The 23,070-nt window shown below is 39.5% G+C and overlaps 1 protein-coding gene across 7 annotated transcripts in view; it reads right to left on the reverse strand.

Moving 5' to 3' along the window:
* Positions 1–3,094: 3,094 nt before the first annotated feature.
* The window catches only part of abcc10 (ATP-binding cassette, sub-family C (CFTR/MRP), member 10), a 30,264-nt gene continuing 10,288 nt past the window's right edge, over positions 3,095–23,070 (reverse strand). For all 7 annotated transcript variants that reach the window (XM_041251938.1, XM_041251940.1, XM_041251939.1 and 4 more), the window contains 16 exons: positions 17,792–17,871; positions 16,524–16,695; positions 16,057–16,155; positions 15,322–15,511; positions 15,026–15,103; positions 12,023–12,205; positions 11,461–11,596; positions 11,132–11,327; positions 10,335–10,678; positions 9,353–9,522; positions 8,615–8,775; positions 7,656–7,909; positions 7,141–7,286; positions 6,297–6,394; positions 4,339–4,451; positions 3,095–3,972 (listed from right to left, as the gene is read on the reverse strand). In XM_041251938.1, the coding sequence (XP_041107872.1) occupies positions 3,837–3,972; positions 4,339–4,451; positions 6,297–6,394; positions 7,141–7,286; positions 7,656–7,909; positions 8,615–8,775; positions 9,353–9,522; positions 10,335–10,678; positions 11,132–11,327; positions 11,461–11,596; positions 12,023–12,205; positions 15,026–15,103; positions 15,322–15,511; positions 16,057–16,155; positions 16,524–16,695; positions 17,792–17,871 (2,556 nt within the window). In that variant the 3' untranslated portion in view covers positions 3,095–3,836. The remainder of the gene's footprint in view (positions 3,973–4,338; positions 4,452–6,296; positions 6,395–7,140; positions 7,287–7,655; positions 7,910–8,614; positions 8,776–9,352; positions 9,523–10,334; positions 10,679–11,131; positions 11,328–11,460; positions 11,597–12,022; positions 12,206–15,025; positions 15,104–15,321; positions 15,512–16,056; positions 16,156–16,523; positions 16,696–17,791; positions 17,872–23,070) is intronic.

The following is a 23,070-nucleotide window of genomic DNA, read 5'->3' on the forward strand; positions in this document are numbered from 1 at the left end:
TTTCATATACAGAAGCCAAAGCAATGAGGAAATAATTCTGAGGTCAGTTAATATATATTTTTTTATAGCTAAGCTTTGCCAAGAGGCTCCATTAAACAATCTTCATCTGCCTTCAGCACAGGATGCTTCCTAAAAACAGATTTCCACAGAAACTCCTTCAAATGCAAGTCTGACACGTTCTGTACCCACCAGCAAATGAAAGCCAACTCGCAATGTTTCTTAATGTAGTTCTCAGATATCAATCTGTGATTCCAGCTGGCTCCTACCCAAGCACAACTTTAAGAGAAGTCCCACTGTTAGAGTAACATTGGAAGTACATTGCGCCCTGGGAATGGTTCTTTTAGATCATTTTTGGGCTGTATACTGCATGTACCAGTTTACACTGGTTTACACTGGGAATGTCTGGAAATGGATAAAAAAGAACCTTTATCCGAGTAAGAGAAATGGACAATGAATTCTTAATTCAATGATCCAGAGGCACTTATACCCCTACAGCAGATGTGGGGCTGTGAGTTTATTTAATTCCACAGTAACTAATATTGTAGTTTATAGACCTGGCCTTAAAGCTAGAAAGTTACATAGATACATGAAAAGTCTCATTTTATTTGTATTTTTTGTTATAGTGAAATGGTTTATTTATATACAGTACAGTAGTTAAGCTTTATGCAAAAAAAAAAAAAAAAGATCCATAGATGTTTTACTTTTCTAAATAATATTTTGTTGTCAGGTCCAAATTCAAGGGATTGCTTTAACGTCTTGCATCAATGCAATTATGTTTTTGACTTTTTATTTATTTCTATAATTTATATGTGAAACGTGGACATAACCTATTTTTGATACTTGTATTGTGTGGAATAAAAACTATGAAACCTGTCTGTTTTTGTTTTTTGTGGGTGCTGTTTGGCAAGGAAATACAAAATTAATTCTCACCTTGAAGGTCCCCAAAGATTCTAGTTTTTACTTTTAATTTAGACATCTTTAATTTATACATCTATTTGTAATGTCGCTTGTTCATATAAGACTTTGATTCCAAATTATATGCAAATAAAATGTCACACCATGCAATAAAGACTTAAAGCAAGGTTATTTTTTAGTAACATCAAAACAATTTTCAAATGAGTATTCCTCATATGAATTCAAATCTGATAACAAAGTCACATTTCTTTCTGCACTACCATTATCACCTATCCAAAGAGAAACCATGGCAAAAAAATGTGAACAAGGTACGTACCCAGAGGTCTTGAGGAAACACCTCCAAACTTGCAGGCTTGATAGTCCCTCCGCATGTTCGCTGGAGCAGTGTTAATGGAGGCAGCACAGGGGCTCTGTACCGTTGCATGTCAGTCCCCTGGCTCTCATCAGCAACCCTATTTAGTCTTAGCTTTTCACCTCCCTATACCCACTATAACCGTGGGGAGCAATACCAACACCATGAATAACTAACAGGAATCCTTGCATTTAATCACAAGGGAAATGGAGACGGGGGCACTTTGCTGGGCTTCCAAGTTCACAAATATTTGTTGACTTGACTGTTCTGCATATACAGAACTTTATATCGACAATGTGGTCCAAACAGCCAATCAAACCACCAGCGTTTATCATCAATCCCAGGTCAGCCACTGACTCACTCAGCGTGACCCTGAGCAAGTCACTTAACCTCCTTCTGCTCTGACCTTTGGATGAGACGTAAAACCGAGGTCTTATTGTAAGTGACTCTGCAGCAGCAGTTGTGATGCATGGTTCACCCCCTAGTCTCTGTAAATCGCTTTGGATAAAATAGTCTGCTAAATGACTAATTAATAAGGTTTCAAGATCATTATTGTTTGCTGGATTAAAAAAATAAATAAATAAAAATAAGCGTTTTACAAAACAAGGAATCAAACCAACCTCGAAGCAGACACGTGTGATCTTAACTTAGTGTTTTATTACTTACTTTTGTTCAAAGTATACAAACCTAAATATTATAAGTTTATTTAATTCCTAACCTGAACACAGTAACTCTATCGGTACGCCACAATACTAACGAGGTCTTGCACTTTCCCTGTGTAGTTAGTGTCGGATCTTTAATGTTGCCGAAGACAAAATAGTTCACATTTACAAATCTTACCATTCAAACCTATCAATTTTGATTACAAATGTACAGTACCTGGAAAGATGCATGCAAAATGCAAACCATCAAAGTGTTAAAAAAAAACATTAACAATAACGTTAGCAACTAACATACAGTATGCAAAACAGACTAAGCAGTATTACTGGAAATACGACTGTACTTCAATTCATAGAAGGGAAGTTTTAATTGTTTTTATTTTACAAAATCTTATTAACAAATAAGATAATGAGAAATCCAAATGATTTTAATAATTGTTGTACTACCTTCACACAGAAAGAGTTTTTGAGGCTTGCCTTTATCACTAAATCGGTATAATTCCCCACATCAGCTTCATTTACACAAAATAATGCAAGCATTATGAAAACAGATGGCTATTGCATATGGATGAAACGAGCACCGGCATTATCATAGACATGCTCCAACAATAACTGTCAGACCAGGAATAGGAATAAGACTCCCACTGCATAGCAGTTGAATCAATTCCTGATTTTATTATGAGTTTAATAAGACACACCTGAGCTTGTTACCTATATACTGTGGCTAATCCAGATGGTAGTAAACCCTGGAATGGGTGTAACGGCTATGCAATAGGAGTATTATTTCCATCCCTGAAGACACAGAATACATTGTTAGCTCTCTACTTCAGGTCTCAGCTGCAGCAAAGATAAAATGAAACACCGGCAGACAGAAAGAACAGAACTATGCAGTACCTGAATTTACTGATCTGCTAAAAATCTGTTAAAATAACTGTGGCAGAGCAAAGCTCTGCCCTTTTTAAATTGGCAGGGATGGGGTTAATTTCTGCTACCTGCCTGGGTTTATTATGTTCAGGTGGCTGGGGTTGATTAGTTGATTAGGTTAATTAACGATCAATCAGCACCCAGCCACCTGACATAAAAGGAGGCCTCTGCTTCTCATTTGGGAGGAGGGAGTTGAGGAAGCAGGTTGGTGTTTTGTTGTTTGTATTTTTGAAAGTTTGTTTTTTGTACTGGTTTTTTTTTTGTTTAAATCCCTTAATTTTGCCCTTGTGCACTTTTATTTTTGTGTATTTATGCACTTGTCAACCCAGACTTAGAGTTTTAAAAAGTAATGTTGCTTTGCACAGTAATTCCAATGAAAACACGATTGACCAGTCCAGTTATACTGTATATAATTATTAATTCAATTGGTACAGATTAAAAAACTAAGGAATTTTAAAAAGGAAAAAAAAAAAATCATGACTAATGTATCTCATAATATCCCGTTCAGATTCATCTGACCGAATTCACTCACACGGCCCAGATCAATTTCACAGACTAGCGAATGCATCTCAACAAACTGAGGGTATATTCTTGGGCTTGATTACACTGCACATGATCCATGTATCTGTTACTTAGGGCTCGGTTTACTTCATCAACTACATCTTACAATAATCTGTGTAAAAGCCCTCGGTTAACATCTAGTGTAAATGAGTGAGTGACAGTATTCTGCTATCAGACTGTAAAATAATATTACAAGGGATTAAAACCCAATTAACAACAGAGTAAATAACCCAAAGGACCTTGAGTTCACAAGCTGGGTCAGCTTCCTTGGATGTGGAGCATTCTCTGCTTTATCCAATTATAATAGCCTTACCACCCAGCAGTGAAGAGTACAGCCTGCCAGCACTGAACCGATCCTTTGCGGCTGGCTAGCCCACTCTTCAGTTAGTGGGTTCTTGTGAATGTCCCAGTCCTCTGTTGAGAACTCACTCCACCCTGCTATGGACCAACTTGTAGAAGAAAGAATCCTCTCTCTGGCACAGAACCTTTGGGGTGTCAAACTCCACTACCTTCCCAGCATGCATCACCAGCACCTTGTCCGAATCCATGATAGTGTTCAACCTAAAACCAAATGAAATTGGGAGATGGAGAGAATGCGTTGAGAGAAGAGAATGCACATTTTTCTGTGCCCCCCTTTAGCACAGGAGGTGGTTAAATACCAGGAAGCAACTGTTTATGCTTTTTGATATGTAAAAATGTACATTTCTCCAATTACTAAAAAAAAACAGTGAACTAACAGATTTTCATCGCAAAGAAAAGCGGTCCACTGATAAGGTTGCTTAAGCTAATAAGAACTAAAAACTCATTGAAGCACATCAGGGGTAAGAAGGAATACCCCATCGATCTTCTGTGTGCAGATGAAATGAAATATTCACCTCCTGTAGCACTTGCCCTGCCTGTGGAGGCTCAGGTCTTTGACAAGGTTACCTGTGAGCGATTGTAAGGACAGTCTTGTCTTTGAATTTCTCCCGGATGGTTTGCTGGAGGATTTTGTCAGTTTTCTGGTCCACGCTGGCTGTAGCTTCATCAATACACAAAACCTACACAAAGAAAACAAAACAATAAGTGAAAGGTAAGCATCTTTCAACACATTTTTAATGCACTTCTGACGACACGAATCACTGTCATTTTAGCTTCAATGCTCAATATTATTTTGTCCTTGATAGTATCTACAGTATGCACTTTTAAGATTACATCTAAAAATCAACTGCAATCTCAATGCCACCAGTTAATTGATGTACAGAAGAATAAGTTAAACTGCAGATCTGAAACCGAGAATGAAATAACTATAAAATGACCTGTAAAACAACTCAATTGTAAGTCAATTCACCTTATTGTACTGCAGACCAATAAAACCGCCCTTATAAAAAAGTTTCCCATAGTAAAAGCATAGCAAAGTGTAACAAAGCACAGTGAAGGCATGGTAAAGCATTGTAAAGCCCAGAGGTATCACTATTTATATTTAAAAACATGGAAAACCATGGTAAACAATGGTAAATTCATAGTATAATTAAAGAGAAAAAAGGATCCGCACACCAATTTATTATTTAAAAACTATGGTTCCTAATGGAATGAATGTTGAATTTGACCTTAAGTCCTTTTTGCGATCTATGTTAACTTACATTAAGACACGTTAATTAATATATCAGATTATGTGGTCTCACATTGTCCTTCTCCGACTAACAAATCTCTGCTTCTCAAAAAACTTATAACTGATGCTAATCTTTATCTTCTCTGTCTCGCAGAGACCTGGCACTCTGTAAATGATAAGAACTCACTACATCTATCCACCCCAAATGGCTACTCGCTCTTTGACAAGCCACACCTCACAGGTAGAGGTGGGGGCACTGCTGTTATTGCTAACTCTGTGCTTGCCGCCTCAACTCTCTCTATGCCAGCGTTTTCTTCATTTGAGCTATCCTCCATCAAGCTCCCCTCTCACATAACTCTGCTTTTACTGCAGTTCTCGCAATTCCTCTCTCTAATCTGCACTTCAATTAACAAAATTTTACTCCTAGGTGATTTCAACATCCATGTCGATTTGACTTCTTCCCCTCTAGTGACCAACTTTGTCACACTCCTGGACTCTCTTGGGCTCTCTCAATCTGTCAACGTTCCTACTCACACCTGTGAACACACCCTGGATCTGCTCATCACTAGAGGTCTTGATATCTCCAATTTCTCGGTCTCACTGGTAAATCCATCTCAGTTACATATCTGAGCAGGAGGATGATGGGATATCTGAGAGGTCCATGCTGGTACATGTGAAGCCATCTTGAGGCAGGGAATGCAATTTAAAAGTTTTAAAAAAGTGGTCAAAATGGCACTATATAAAAATCATATTGACTGATTGATTGACTGGTCTGTATTTCTGTATTAATTATATGTATACTTTTTTTTTTTTTTTTTTTACTTATTGTTGCTTTTCTATTGGTGGTTATATTGAATTCAGTGTTTATAAATTTTATACAAGCCATTCTGATTGATTGTCATTAAAAATATGAACCATGGCAAAAACAGCAAAAATACCATGAAAAATACTGTAGTAAACTTTTACAGTGCTGCAGTATCTCTGGTGAGGATGATACAGTGCCGCAGTATCTCTGGTGAGGATGATACAGTGCTGCAGTATCTCTGGTGAGGATGATACAGTGCCGCAGTATCTCTAGTGAGGATGATACCATGCTGCAGTATCTCTGGTGAGGATGATACACTGCCGCAGTATCTCTGGTGGGGATGATATAGTGCCGCAGTATCTCTGGTGAGGATGATACAGTGCCGCAGTATCTCTGGTGAGGATGATACAGTGCAGGTACCTTTTATACGAGTAGTACAAGCAGGCCAGTGCTGCAGTATCGCTGGTGAAAATGACACAGTACAGGTACCTTGGCTTGTGTCAGCAGTGCTCTGGCCAGGCACACCAGCTGCCTCTGCCCCACAGACAGGCTCTTCCCTTTCTCCCCGACTCCTACTCCCAGCCCACCTGTAGGGGAGGCAAAGCCAGTTACAAAGCAGCACAACCAGAGCAGAAGATACAGCTAATGCCAGGGAAACAACCGCACTGAAACACTATCCGACAGGGCCTCAGCATAAACATAACAGAAGTGATCTAGTGATGTGATTTCACAGCTTTCATGACCACAAACGTCTCTTCTTCAGGTGAGGACTGCAATCTGAAGGTAAAGAAGGTTCTTCTTTCAGCTCAGTTCAGACTCTGAGAAAGTAAACTAGGACAATCCTTATGCGGACCAATGTTTACTGTATGTGTTAGATGTGGCTTCACTTCGGTGACGCTGCAGACCATTGCAACGCAATGGAAATTTAACCTTGGCACACACATGTAGTTGTAAATATACCACATAATTGACCAATTGCAGTTCAGTTACACACTTTTCCAAGCTTAATCATTCGCAGTTCCATGTTGCGTTTCACATTGAGTGAATTATTCTCATATTTTCAACCACTTTTAGTGACCCCATTTGTTTAAAAAATATAGTAATTTCTGTATTTGTACCTGTGATTACTGCTTGGTTATTTAAAACAAACAGGAGTATACACATTGAAATGGGTGCAGCTATTTAGATTTCATTTTAGTGTATTTGCATTATAATTGCAATTACTATTGCTTAATTGTAATTGAACAAAATATCAAACAAACAATGCGCTACACTAACGGTAATTAAGCCCAGGTGTGATTCAGAGTGCGGTGGAAGGAGTCTGTCGACTCACCCATGCGTGCGACGACCTCTCTCAGGTGGCACTGCTCCAGCACGTCCAGCAGCACAGCCTCAGAGTGCCGGCCCCAGGGGTCCAGGTTCTCCCGGACCGTTCCGCTGAACAGGAAGGGGTCCTGAGGGATGATAGCCAGCTTTGACCTGCAGGATCAGAAAGGAGGCATCCACAATAGTCACATGATTGTTTGGAGTACTGTAATTTCCAGAACATGGCTAACCTTTGCCCAGTGTTTGTCTGTCTGGTAACACCAAAATTAATGTATTCCCTTACCGAAACTAGCAGTAACATAGATGGTAAGTGAGAATGCTTGTTTTGTTTTGTTTTGAAATGCTGGAAAGACTGAAAAGTACGAGCATAATGAAAAATATCGGAAATACATTTTTTCAGGCAATTAAATGTTAATAATTTCTTCCAAAAAACTATGCGACAGACATTTGATCACCTGAGCTTCTGCAGCCTGACCACGTGGATGGCGACAATATTGATGAGGAATCAGACCCCCTCCTCACCTGAGCTCTTGCAGCCCGACCATGTGGGTGGCAATGTTATCAATGAGGATCTGCCCTTCGCTCAGCTCCATCATGCGAAACAGCGCCAGGAACATGGTGGACTTCCCCGAGCCTGTGCGACCCACGATCCCCACCTTCTCCCCAGGCTGGATAAGCAGGTCCACCCCATCCAAGGCATTTGGGAGACCGGGCCGGTACACCAGCACTGCCCCCTGGAACTCGATCAGCCCCTGTTGAGGCCACTCAGGGGCCACCTAGATCACATGCAGTGCTGCATTACTCTGTTGGCTGGGTTTCATCATTAGGCTGTATGCGTTCTTTTAAGTATTCACCCAAGTTTATATAGGCTATTCTAATAGGGGCCTTTGTAGTAGTGACCGCAATTGAAGATACCTTGTAGGAGAAATATGATAGGTCTACCAGACATGGAAATATATTGCTTTCAGACGGCTTGACACCATCCTGCGTGAACCTCAGAACAGGCTCAGAACCTCCATCCAGACCCCGAAGTAGTTTATTAAAATCCAATAGACAGAGTGCGAGACTAGTATAACATAAGCTCTAGCTGTAGATTGGATGCGGCTGAAAAAGAATCTAACAAAATATAGTCAGTGTTATATAGTCAGTGTTATACAGGCAATGTTATATAATCAGTGTTATATAGTCAGTGTTATACAGTCAATGTTATATAGTCAGTGTTATACAGTCAATGTTCTAACACACCTCTTGCTCACTTCTGTACGGGATCAGACAAAGTAATTACTATTGTCCTTGTTCTAGTGCAGGGGTGGCCAACCCTGGTTCTGGAGAGCCTAATTGGTACACACTAAAAAACTGACCAGGTCTTTAGCCATTGACGATTTACAGATACCTAGATACTTGCAGGAATGTGGCTCTCCAGGACCAGGGTTGGCCACAGAACATCACATCACAAGCAGCTCCATCCCTTTGTGCTTTACCTGGATAAGCCCCTCCTGCGGCTCGATGGGGGTGTCTGTGGAGTACTCCTCCGTCCGCTCCACACTCACCAGCTGAGTCTCGGTCTGCGTGAAGCTGAAGATGAGTCCTGAGAGCAGGGTGGTGACTGACAGGGCGTACGACAGAGCCAGGCCAACCAGACCTGTCAACAAACACCAAGCAGACCAGTGAGGGAAGTCATGAAGAGAAATAGCTCATGAAGAACAGGTTTAATGCTAGGTTTGAATATGCAACGTAGAGTGTGACCGGTTTTAGCAGTAAACAGACTGTTTCTTGATTATCTGGCATTGCATAAATAACATGAGAGACACTGAAGTTATACAGCACAGACTTCACCTTTTATTTTTTTCCTTCCTGAATATTTCTCAATGTAACATAATATATAAATGACTGGTAGGCCACTTTGCAATGATGGAGTGAAAAAACATTCACCGCAGAGCAATGATAGGCAATTTGATTTTTGGATCACCACCACAGGTCATAAAGTATAATAATTGCAAGTGCCTATTATCAGTAGGGTTAAAACTGCTATCCAATGTGAACATTACTTCCATCACTGAATAATGTTTTGTTTAGATTTTAATCTACAGGAGCACCTTGAAGTTGCATTCAGACTTTATCCCGGAAAAGATGACCTTTGCATGTGCTTGTGTTCCGTGTTACAGTATCTCGTTTCTAAATCTGAAAAGGTAAGTTCTGTGGTTCAGCTCTCTCCTAACCTGGATCGACAGATTTCATCTGGTGCTGGATAACCGCGATCGCAGCAATGGCGGTAACCACGGCAACTCCAATCATCTGCAGCCTCATGTCCAGCCACTGCATGGCAGAGTTGCTGGCGAACAGACACCGCTGGTTGCTCTCCAGACGATTCTCGTTCTCCAGCTCAAACCTTCAGGGCGAGGTAAGAACACTGCAGCATTACAGGACCTGGGAAACCACCAGGGAAAACTGTTCCTGTTTATGCATGCTCCTATCAGAGGTAGACAACTTTGACCCTTCCCCTTTGTTCCAATCTAGCCCTTAATTATTTAACTGAACCAATTAAATAAACACCACAGCTAAATTCCAACACGCCATAAAAATAGATCAGAAACATTACTCCCATTTAAAGCACTAACAGTTGGGGGAAAGTGAATTTAAGGGGTTAAAAGTTAAGGTTTGATATTACTGCAAATGTTCTGTTCTCAGTTTAGCTGTCAGTAAAATATACTTGAGATAGCAAAACCTACAACCAGATCTACAGGAATAAGGGGAAACCACTGTACCATATCTCAGGAAAATAGATTGCTAATCACAGAAACCATCAACTAAGTTGTAAATTAAGTTTTAAGCTGAAAAATGAGTTTAGGTCATTAAGTCCTACGAAGTAGTGAGAGAGTACATTAGAAGTGCCTTTGGAATAGGTTAGTGAGCAGAGGTAGAAGATCCATCGCTTCCAGTGTCCTCCACATGTCTCTGCTCTCCCAGTGGAAAGGATAATTGATCTCTATCTTACCTCTATACTAGACTGCTGATGCATTTATACAACGGCATAATATAAACTGCTTGTGTTTTCTTTTTGTATACTACAGTTGGGATTAAATAAAAGTGTTTCAACTTTAGTGATGTGGCTGTATTGTTTTATTCCCAGGAAGTATAAGAATTATAAATTAAGGCAATTGATTTTACAAAACCTCAAATCCCCCCCTCTGCTCCCCTGACCTGGGTGCGGCCCGGCTTGCCCGGATGGTGCTCAGCCCGGTCAGTGTCTCTGAGAACTGGGTGTAGATGGGGGAGAGCGTGAGGCTGTAGAGGCGCTTGAGCTCTCGGGAGGTGTGCCGGTAGTAGTGCTGGATGTAGTAGTAGAGGACGCCCAGCGGCACCAGGACCAGCAGGATCCAGGGCAGCCCGTAGCTCATCACCACCAGCATGCCCAGCAGCCCGAACAGGTTGGCCAGCAGGATGTTGAGGACGAAGGGCAACGTGTCGTCCACGCTGCACACATCCGTAGAGAAGCGGTTTATGATGCGGCCCAGCGGAGTGGTGTCGAAGAATGTCACAGTCGCCTGGCAACGGCAAAAACACAAGGGACGTGAACTCCAAATCATCCAGGTGTTATGATAACGGGGAGGGGGTAATTATACAATAACCAACAAAAATTATGAAGCTGTGTGGTCCAGTGGTTAAAGAAAAGGGCTTGTAACCCAGAGGTTCCCGGTTCAAATCCCAGCTCAGCCACTGACACACTGAGCAAGTCACTTAAACCTCCTTGTGCTCCGTCTTTCAGGTGAGACATTGTTGTAAGTGACGCTGCAGCTGATGCATAGTTCACACACCCTAGTTTTTGTAAGTTGCCTTGGATAAAGCTGTCTGCTAAATAAACAATAAATAATAATTTTTCAACACTGTTATTATTAACAGGTGTTCTTTCTAAAATAAATAGGAGTTAATTAAAGAATGGTGTAAACTCTTTGAAAATATGGTCCAGTGTTTGTAAAGGTAAAGCCATCATATAGTACCTTCAGGACTCGGTCTAACAGTCTTTTGTGAATGGCTGTTGCAGCACAGATGGCTCCGTAAGCAAAGAGAAACGCGCGGACGGCTGTGAAGATGGAATTTGCCGCTGCGATGGAGCCATACACGGTGAGGTAGAATTTCAGGTCCGAGGTGCTGTTGTGTGTGAGGGTGTCTGTTTCTGAAAGGGTAACGGGGTACCTTGTGCGAAAAAATAAATAAATAAATAAATAAATAAATAATATAAAATAATATGGTTCTAAATACATTTATAAATTGCTAAGGACATGCTAATCAGAATGAAGCACTCTGTTTAATTTCCAGAATCACTCACAATAGACCTCCGGGAGAGAAAAGCAGTAACCGGGGTGAAAGGTCAGCAGAAGAGAGGTCACTCTTGGAGGTGTTGTCCTGCTTCTTCAGACTTGATATCCAGTTGGACAGCCACCACTCTGAGATGTTCTTGGAGGCTGTATAATATAAACATTCAACACTATAAGTCACATTAACATTTAAATCACAATGACACACCATGTTCACAACATTTAAAGTTAGAATTACAGATGGACTTTTCCAAGATCTTGTTTCTTTCCAACCGACTGTCGGTATGTCAGACTTTTTTCATACATATATGTGCAGAAAGAGAGAAACACTTATAGAACTGCGATTAAACTTCCAAAGGACATTTTTAAGTACAAGTTGTGCATGTATCTAGGGAACTATTTTGACAAAATTTGGTTAGGCCATTTTTTAGCACTGAGAGTATCAATGGGTCTATGGAGGCATCTGTCAGACTGTAAATTATGTTACGTTTTTACACAAGCTTTTTTACGTGAGGAGGGTGTATGTCACATCTGTGCTTGTCCTACTCCAAGCCCCTTCTAATCAATCCTTACATTGCATGAGTAATAGAGAGAAGAGGATGGAGAAAGCCAGGCAGCTGCCCACTGCCAGCCAGTATGCATTGTAGACCTTCAGCGCCACGGCGCCCGTCTGCTTCTGCTCCTCCTCAATGAGGCTGTCCACTATGGGGGTCTGCTCTGGGGGCTGCTCCAGCTCCTGCTCACTCTGAACACTGTCTGGGGTGACAAGAAACGAGCAAGAACAAGAACAAGATCAGTGCCAGACACAGGCATGCTGCTCCCCATACTCAACCACCACTGGCAAGGCAGTCTGGTGTTTACGGTTTTGTCATTGGCTGCATGCAATTAACAACACAACGTGTAATGTACAGTACAGTAGTCTTCACATATAGGAACACCTTCTACGAGAATACTTCACCTAAGGGAACACCCTTGTGGTGAAACACATTTTTCCCCAATGTAAAAAGGAACAGGAACTTCACTTAAATGAACACCTTCTTGGCACCAATAGCAATTCGTTCACAATGAATACAGTACTGTTTTGTAACCTAATAACTCATCATCATCATCAAACTTAAATTAAAATGGTTTATTCAGTCTTTTCAAAAGTGACTTTGCAAGAGTGTCTTGAGGCACACTGATTGGTTTATTAAATATTTCCAGAACTGCCTTCATATCATCCAACTGTTCTGTATTCTGATTTCCAGGAGTGCAACTTATCGCTACAAAATGGCATGTAAACAAACTGCAAAATGAGCCGCTGTTTCTCTTGTTACACAAAGTTGGAAATTGTTCTAGCTCTTGAAAATAACCTGAATCAGACAAGTCGCTGAACAGTTTTGTGCTTCCTGTTCTGCATCACCATTCTGTTAAAGTGCATTTCTTGTACATTGCTGCTGCAGTTTTTAACGTGTGTAGGAGTGTGGTGTTAATTTAGTTTGACAGTTAGTTTATTAATGTTAATTTGTCTGTTACTTTATTATTAGAGTTTATTAACATACACTTGTCTATTGTTTTGCTTTTGCTTACTCAGTTCATTTCATATGCTGACAAGTAATACATATTTATTCACTCTCTCTTAGTGAACACTTTGCTTGCTTCCCAAGGGTTGTTCTCTTAGTCAGACACTACTGCATTTGTACTGAATATATTATATATTTTATATTATAATGAAAATAACAAACTATTATTACTCCACTACTATTATATACTACACCAGTGGTCCTCAAAGTAATCTGGGCACGGGCATAAATTGATCTTACTTGGCTGTTTGCGGGCACGCTGACTATTGCATAGGTTCTTATCTTAAACTGACAGAAGTGCACTATATATATACACAGTGTCATACGAGCGCATATATATATATATATATATATATATATATATATATATATATATATATATATATATATATATATAACGTGAGAGAGAGAGAGAGATTAGTGGGAGTTATTCTTGGCTCACTCTGATAAGGCCAAGTCTCAGGCAGTAATTGTGCATGCTGCGCTTATTCTTTTAAATAATTTATATAAAATACAAAGTCAAATATTTTTTGTTTACACAGATAACCATGAACAAACTAAAATAAAAGTACAGATAGCGTTTCGCTTTGTTTCAATTTGGCAAATTTGTCAACACTACTCTGTTTTAAACATCGTCATCTCCAGTACAATTATTCAGAGAAAGTGGATTCATAACTAAATCTACTACGGTGTTTTAGTTCTCTGGTGAAATTAAAAAATATAGCGAGTGAAAATTAAATTCTACATACTGAAATGTATTATTTTTCTCAATAACAGCCGACGAAATTCAGTGCTTACCTGGCACATTAGCACCCTGCCTCTGCTCACAAATGATTGGACAGATGTCAGATCTGTCACTTTTCATGCAGAATACTGTGTACACCCTCTGCTTGCTTATGATTGGACAGCTGCGTAAAACTGTTGGGCAAGATATTTGACTCTCCTATTGGTTAAACTTACTGTCAGTACCTGAAGCTAAAACAGACTCAGTTTATGTCCCACTCAGCTAACTTATGGCTGGGCTACCGCAGAGAAAATGCAGATATTCAATTGGTTGATCGTATCGCAGTGGACCTTCAGGAAAAAAAGAAAAAATGTCGAGTACTTACAAGCACAGCATAAGCGAGCAGCGCTGTCAACAGACTCTTATGAAGATTTTGTTGGAAAATGTATTTAAAGCTTTATTTTCCCACGCTACGACCTGCCAGAAATGTGTTCACGACCCGTAATTTAAGAACAGCTGCCGCAGGCACGATGGCCTGGCTTCGCGGGCACGGCTTTGCCTGTAGGCACCACTTTGAGGACCACTGTACTACACCACTGAGCTGCCAGTTTTGGTTTGAAAAGAAATGGTGCTTGGAGGATATTTATATACCAATAGCCAGGGACAGACATATTTACTGGCTATCCTTTAGGCCAGTGGTTTTGAAGCTTTTCATCTCAAGTACTAGTGTTTCCAGTAGGGACCGCCAGGTGTACCAGTAACTAAGTGCAATCTTAAACGGCTGTTGTAAAACTGACACCTACCCCATTACAACCGGTTTTCTCGCTGAAAATGTAATGGCATCATCTAAATTATTTCACCGCACTCAACAACACAGACTGGCTGCTTTGGTTCCCCGTCAGTAACTTTGAAAGTTCACAACAAATGCCTCTCATGATAATTTTTCATTTATCTGTGATACAAACAGATTGATACATTACAATGGTGCGATTGAGGGAGTGTTGTGGTTGAAGAACCATATCGTCATAAAGAACAATGCCAGTGCGTACCAGTTGCAAGCCACTACTGGTACTGCACCACAAGTTGAAAACCACTGCTTTAGGCTGCTTGGAGAGCACTCATACAGAGCCTAAATATGAAATATCCTACAAGCTTTCAGTTATTTTATATGAAACTACAAAATGGTAAATGGAACTTACAAGAAACAAGTTTATTTAAAGAAACGCACAAAGTAATGTGCCTAGCGCCCAACCAGAAGCTGTCTTTGACAACTGGACACACGTATGGTACCTTTTTCCTTTTTGTTCTCATTATTCTTCCTGGCTTTGGGAACGGCTTCAACCAGAGGGAGAATTTCGGCAGGGGTACCTGCAAAGTAAAAAAAAAAAAAAAAAAAGATGGAAACAGTAGAAAATATGCTGCAAAACTAGCAAATGCAACTGATTGGTCATGTAACAAATTTTTGGCACACCCCTAGAAATTAGATGTTGAATCTCGATTCGGATATCTTAAGAACGTATCTTAAAAGAAATATAGAGTGTAATGTATCTACTGTGTTTTGAAAACTTATAACGTTCTTAAGGTACCTGTTTTGACAATTTTCCCATCATCCATTAGAACAACGACATCTGCCTTTTCCAGGAACTCAATGCGGTGGGTACAAAGGATTGTGGTCTTGTGCTTGAGGATTCCCAGAATGCACTTCTCCAGGAGGTGATTGGCTACATCGGCATCAACAGCAGCCAGTGGATCATCAAGAAGGTAGATGTCCTTTTCCTGGAGGAAGACCTTCAGTAAACTTTTCACATGCGGCTCTAGCAAATTCCAATAGTTGGCATCCAGTATCTGTTGATGACTGCCAAGTACTGTGAACACCCACAATTGACTTTCAGCATGATTTGTAAAAGCTGGATTTACACACATATGGTCACATCTTTCTTCATGCGATTTCCCGCTGAACTTTCAACCATTCCTAGCAGCACAGGTTTATTACCACTGGCATTGAGTCCTGGTACTAGGAAATATTCATTATTGATAGGTGCTAGATGAGACATGACTGCAAGAGGCTACCTGTCAATGCCTTCGCTGAATTCCACAGGTGCACTGTTAAGGAGTGCACGATATAGCATATTCCACCTTCATCCTTACTCCAGGAACACTACAGTACTCTTCCCTTCCTCAACTTGAATTCCCGACCCAAGGAAGAATAGAGGGTTGAAGCATCAAGGCATGTACTAAATGTGATGTGCTTCAATAGTTGACCATTCTGGCTGAATGCATGTTCTCACTCAGTCCCAATGTCTGGGATTCAGATACACTACCATATAAACAGCTCTGGCCAGAGCCAGCCGAGCCTTCTGTCCCCCACTGAGAGTCACTCCATTTTCACCAACTTCAGTCTGGTCCCCTGATGGTAACATCTAAACAAAGAAGTGATGTCAGGAGCATGAAAAACAGCTTATTGTCAAAAACATTTTTTCTAAATTGCTACTATAGAGGCTTTATTGTATAAAGTTATGGACGAATAAGAATTAAACACATTGTACAATGCACAAGCCTTTCACCTCTGGAGAATCTGGGTTTGAATCTTGCTTTGCTCACCAATAATACAAGGCAAATGGTCTCAATTCAGCTCTCTGTTGACAGTAATCTACAATTGGTGGAATGAACCTTTATAGGAAGTCTTAAACAAGGGGCTATTGAACATAGACATGTGCACTGGGAGATAAACATGACCACTGCTTGCGCTATCTAAGTCGGTTTATTTATACAAGTTATGAGTTCTCACTTTCAGGTCATCAGTGAGTGCACAGGCCTCAATGACAGCCTGGTAGAAGCGGGCGTTGTAGTGCTTGCCGAAGAGGATGTTTTCCTGGACAGTGGCATGCTGGATCCAGGGCTCCTGCATGGCCAGGCCGAATCCCTGGTCTCGCCCCTGCACATACACTACCCCCTCACACCTACAGCAACAGGAATGGGAGAATCAGCAGGGGAGGGGAGTCTAATTTGCTTTACTGTTTTTTTTTTTTTTTTTTTTTTTTTTACCAGTTTATTTTTTACTGCACCAGAAAAGACATTAACCTAAGGTTTCACTGGCCCAGACAAACCATAAATCAGCCTAATGGGTTATTCTGTGACAAATCACCCAACAGGTTACACCCTATCATCTCCAATTTACATCAGACTTGGTTCTTGGGGTTGTTTCATGGAAACAAGCTCAAATGTACATTTTTAGACAAATCAGGTAAAGGGGTCAAAAGTTAGAGGGGTTGAAATCTGAAATCCCCCCCCCCCCCCTTTAACTTTAACCAACCTTTTACTCAGAAACAGTTTGTGCTACAGACGAGAGAGGTGTCAGTTTATTGGAAATCGCACCGCAAATGCAAAAACGGTTTGAAAGTTTAACTTTTTTCCTTCACTGATGATGTGTTATTCATTTACTCATGTCATATGATTCAAATTAAATGTTTGTTATCTGAAGATTATTCAGGTTTCTTAGAAATAAGGAGGTGGGCAGGTTAGGTTTAGATTTTTTCAAAGCAAACCAGAAATATTACAATATTACTTTCCTGAAGTTTTGCAAAGACGAAGCCGAGACCTTGACCTTTTCTTGGTCATTTGAGATTTTTATTCACCCAAAGGCCAAAGTTAAAAAACATTGTTAAGATGTGCAATTTCCAAAACAATGACACCCCCGACAAGTCTGTAGAACAAATTGTTTGAGTAAAAGGTTCGCATCCATCAACCACATTTTGACCTCTCCCACTTTTGACCCCTTTACCTGACCACTCCTAAAATGTCAACTTGAGCTTGTTTGCTTGAAACAACACAAAAACCAAGTCTGGTGTAAACTGAAGATGCTGGGGTGTAACCTGTTAGGTGATTTGTCAAGCTACAACTCTGGACTACATATCAAACAGATTCAAGATATAAAATAATATATAGGGTTCTTCTCTGGTAAATTAGGGAAGGGGAATCTGTCTCTGTCTCAGATAGATTTTCTAATTTACTTGATATTAGCCCTTACAAGAATACACAGCTTTTACACAGACTTACCTGTTGAGTTCTCCTGTAATGGCTGCAAGCAGGGAGCTCTTCCCACAACCCACCTTGCCAACAACAGCCACCAGCGCCCCCTGGCGGACAAAAGAAACACAACACTTCAAAAGCAAGAAAAAGATCCCCCACTTTAAAATGAATTAAAAATATGTTTGCATAACAGTACAAGAGTATGCATGACATAGACTGAAAGTAACAGTGTACGGGAAGTGCCTCTTCACAGAAGATTTTTTACCCTGAGGAGACACACTGCATGGGAGAAATTTATATCTGTAATTAAATGTACTTGAAAAAATTACATTTCAAATTGTCACGAGTGACCCTAAAACCGTCTTGTATAAGGTGCGAGCACCTTTTTTGAGTGAAAGGTGTATGCGGCAGAGATACATGGCTCTTTGATAGAAATAGCGAGACAGAGACAGCGAATGTAGAGATGGGAGCCCAGCTAACAAGACTGAAGTTTTTTGCAGGTATCAGGCTTTTAAAGACTGTCACCCACACCTGTGGTGGCTTTGAAAGACTCACTAAGAGCGGAAACTGACCCAAGACTGCCACCACTACTGGAAGCAGGCTGATCTTTGGGATACAAGTTGAACATTTGTGAAACTGCAGTTGTAATAACTCTGCTGTGTTTATAAGACTATAAAGCCAGCAGAAATACTAAACAAATTGTTAAAACACACTGCAAAAAAGTTGCAATATACTCTGTATTAACCTACAGTTATGTCAGAGGATTCTATATTCCTTTTTATTCTAACAGTAAAAAAATATTATTGGATCTTTCTAAGTCTGAGTAAAAGGCAGCTGGATTGGGGTCACGCTGACCAAAAAACACCTGTGAAATGAGTTAAGCCTGTCCTTGTCTGAGCTACCAGTGCCAAGGTTTATAACCTTGAGGAGAAAGGCAGAAACGAGAATCTCATTTAATTAACTCAAATGTTCACAGTCAAGTCTCTTATTTAAAGAAGTAAACTTGATCTGAAAGTAGTCTTTAAGCTAAACACATGTATTCTAGAATAATTCAAACAGAATACAAGTGTAAATGTTTTATTATAACAGAAGAACTGTAAGAGTTTGAAACCAAAAGAATACAGTGCAGAAATTAATGAAGTAAAAACTCATTCAAAACATAATGGTACCAGCCTGTGTCAGACATATCGTAGGTCTACCAAAGAAAATGTAATGAAGTTGGTAACCCTGTCTTTGTCTGAAGCGAAGCAGAACCATGTATAGGAGAATGGAGACACTCACTCTTGACAACTGAAGCTAGCTGTACTGGTCAGCAGTTTCAAATCCAAGGTTTCTATGATGATTGATCTTTTTAGAACTAGCTTCTGGTACAGGAAAGGGAGTCATGGTGAACTGTCTACGGCTTCATTAAATTATAGAAATTAATGAAGACTTAGTAAAACAAGTGAGGGGGGGGCAATTCTGTAAAACCATGTTTAAATCTAGTAAGAATGCAATAGATTTGGGAAAATGCTTACAGTAGAGTTTCCTATTAATAAAAACTGACCTTGGCAGGAAAGCAGGTGGTCTGAAACTTGCCTGAACAAACTTTTGTAAAAACAAAGAGGGAGGTCACGTTTAGTTTAAAGCATTCAATAGATAATACGGGACTGTTATATTTTGACTATGTTCTTGATAGCCTAGATTTAAGAGAAAATAGTTTCCTATTGCAGAACATAAACATAAGAACATAAAGTTTACAAACGAGAGGAGGCCATTCGGCCCATCTTGCTCGTTTGGTTGTTAGTAGCTTATTGATCCCAAAATCTCATCAAGCAGCTTCTTGAAGGATCCCAGGGTGTCAGCTTCAACAACATTACTGGGGAGTTGATTCCAGACCCTCACAATTCTCTGTGTAAAAAAGTGTCTCCTATTTTCTGTTCTGAATGCCCCTTTTTCTAAACTCCATTTGTGACCCCTGGTCCTTGTTTCTTTTTTCAGGCTGAAAAAGTCCCTTGCGTCGACACTGTCAATACCTTTTAGAATTTTGAATGCTTGAATTAGGTCGCCACGTAGTCTTCTTTGTTCAAGACTGAACAGATTCAATTCTTTTAGCCTGTCTGCATATGACATGCCTTTTAAACCCGGAATAATTCTGGTCGCTCTTCTTTGCACTCTTTCTAGAGCAGCAATATCTTTTTTATAGCGAGGTGACCAGAACTGCACACAATATTCAAGATGAGGTCTTCAATTGTACAGTTTTAACATTACTTATTTAAATTCAACAATGTATCCGAGTATCTTGTTAGCCTTTTGTATAGCTTCCCCACATTTTCTAGATGAAGACTATGAGTCAACTTTTCATAGATTCCTTCTCCAATTTCAATATCTCCCATATGATTTATTTTTATTTCCTGCGTGCAAATAATTGGATCTATATAATTGCAGACTGCCAGTTCTGAAGTTTAGATATGAACTTTCCGGCAGCCTTTATCCAATATGACTTAGTTCATTTTTAAACCACACCTATACATGAAAATAAAGCCAACCTATTATAACTGATGTTTTGTCTAGATCATTTTGAATGACCTTTGCTGCTGCAACAGTGTTTGATACTCCTCTTTTTTGTGTCGTCTGCAAATTTAAAAAAAATCTAAATCATTAATGTATTATATTTAATTCTGAGGTTTTTATATGTTAACAGCCCAAAGTGACTGAATCCCAACTGCGTTCAGTTTGAATTAATCTTTTGTGCGGGACTTGTCAAAAGCTTTATTATATGCCATGTCATATTTTTGCATGATCCATTATCGAAAATATATTAGAAGTTTGCTATGAACTTTCCGGCAGCCTTTATCCAATATGACTTAGTTCATTTTTAAACCACACCTATACATGAAAATAAAGCCAACCTATTATAATATATATATATATATATATTATATATATATATATATATATATATATATATATAGACACACACACACACACACTTGTATTTTTTATATGCTTGTAATGTATTCACCTGTGTTGTATTCAGAAACTCCCTGATACCAAAAAATGTGGGAGGTGGACTATGGGATGATGGCCAATTAACCTTATAGAAGGAGTTACCGGGCGTTTCTGAAAATATTGTTCACTTGAAGGACAGGAGCTGTCAAGGCAATGTTTAAGATTTAATTTAGACTTCTGAAGTAAGAAGCAAAGCAAAAACTAGGTAAAATCCTAGTTAAATATCGCTAGATTTGCTAACTACAAGTTGTGTGGTCCACGCTCTGAAGATCTCTAATTTTCTAATCTCTGATTGCTGTTTGGGTATTCAGAAGTCTTTTGCCTTTGAAGACAGTTCCTGTTTTTACATTATACTCTACACTTCCATATATATTTTTGAAGGTAAGAATGATTTTTGGATTCATATCTCATGTATGCATGCATCATGATGCATTGCTATAAGGTATAGGATTTATATTTTAGCTTTAGAGAGTGATATATTGGATGCTTTAGGATTTAGCGGTGGTCATTTTTAGCTCTTTGCACACATTGCCTAAGGGCTAGACATGTTATAACTATAAATGTACTGAAGTGTTAACGCTGTTATACCTGTGAAGGCACTGGGATGCCCAGATTGCCCGTCAGCTGGGATTCGAAGAAGTCTGTGAACTACTGGATCTATTATTAAGCATTTAATAAACTGAAAGGGTACTAACACTACTCTGATTTGTTAAAATTTCAAAGTGAATGAGTGATTCTCTTGAATGTTTAAAAATCATCTGGATACGTTGAAAACCCAGTTCACGAACGATCCACTTACAGGAGTCCAAAATGTCTCTGTGTCCTCCTTAAATGTCTCCCGAGTTTAAGAGTGTGTTTAGAGTGTGTGTGTGTATATATATACACACACACACACACACACATAAATAAAAAGACGTACGTATAATTTGACAAAATCTTAAACTATGAGACTTGAGATGCTGTCATGTTAATTTAGTTTGTATTCCCCGTTCCTTTCAGATTACCTGCTGTGCTGCCCTGACAATCTGATCTATATAAACAATGCAGATTTGTATCTGTTAATTTAGAATGTTTGTCCAAAAGACCAATATACCATTGTTTTTCCCTATAAAGACTGAGTGGGGAACCTACAGCCTGCAGCAAAAATGAGTAAATATGAGAATAGCACTTTTTAAAATGTTATTTATAGCACTTCCATATCGCGTGCATTCCATCCAGTGTTGCTCATTCAGGGGTGTGAGCAGTGGGGGGTTTGGTTAGATATTTGGCAAATAGGTTTAGAAATTTAAAGATGGCAGTTGTGGGGTTGCTAGGTAGTGCCATTTCCTTTCACGGGCCACGTGCACCACATTCCACATGCCTGTGCCACTCTGTTGTAAGTTACCGTTGTATCGTGGGTAGCTTCAAGAACTGTAAGAAAGCAACTTTTTCTGTGCTCCATTTATACATTATGGGGTGGGGGGGAAATGCCTACTACAAACAAAAGAAAAAAGATGTGTTTTAATGAAAAACTGACAAATTATTCTTTTTTTGTGGAAGTTAAATGCAAGCCACTACAACACAAAGCACAACAAAGATGAAGAATTTCAAGGGCTACTGTGCGCGAATAAAATCTAAACATTTTAAAAGCCATTTTTACAAAACCAAGAAAACAGCTGGACAGTGTTGTGCAAGCAAGCTATGCTGTAATTGAACTCATTACAAACAAACTTAAACCTCATATAGAAGGACAGTTTGTAAAGGAGGGCACAGTTGCGACTGCCGCCTTATTAAATGGCTTGAGAGTGTGAGTTTATCTCGTAGGACACTGGCGGATACAATCTCAGAATAGCAGAATGGCTAAATGGCACTGGGAATTGCATGCATTATTATTTTTGTAGTAGGTTTCATTTTTAATAGAAAAAGGGTAAAGTCAACGTGAATTGATTTAACATTTCCACAGTTTTCATGTGTTCTGCGGTGTTTATTGGCTATCCGCCGATTTCATTTATTTTGTATCAGGGGTGTTATGTCGGTTAAAACTGAAAATCAGAAGCCCTAACTAGATGGTTGCATAACCACCACCACCCCCAAAATGTGCAAAATGTGCAAAACGTCTAATACTTTTGCACAGCAGTGTATTATACATACACACATACACAGTGGCTCTCAAAAGTATTCACCCCCCTTGGACTTTTCCACATTTTATTGTGTTACAACATGGAATCAACATGGATTTAATTAGGAGTTTTTGCCACTTATCAACACAAAAAAAGTCCATAATGTCAAACTGAAAAATGCAATCTACAAATTGTTCTAAAATACATTACAAATAC

The sequence above is a fragment of the Polyodon spathula genome, chromosome 6 (genome assembly GCF_017654505.1).
Source record: "Polyodon spathula isolate WHYD16114869_AA chromosome 6, ASM1765450v1, whole genome shotgun sequence".
Classification (NCBI taxonomy): Eukaryota; Metazoa; Chordata; class Actinopteri; order Acipenseriformes; family Polyodontidae; genus Polyodon; species Polyodon spathula.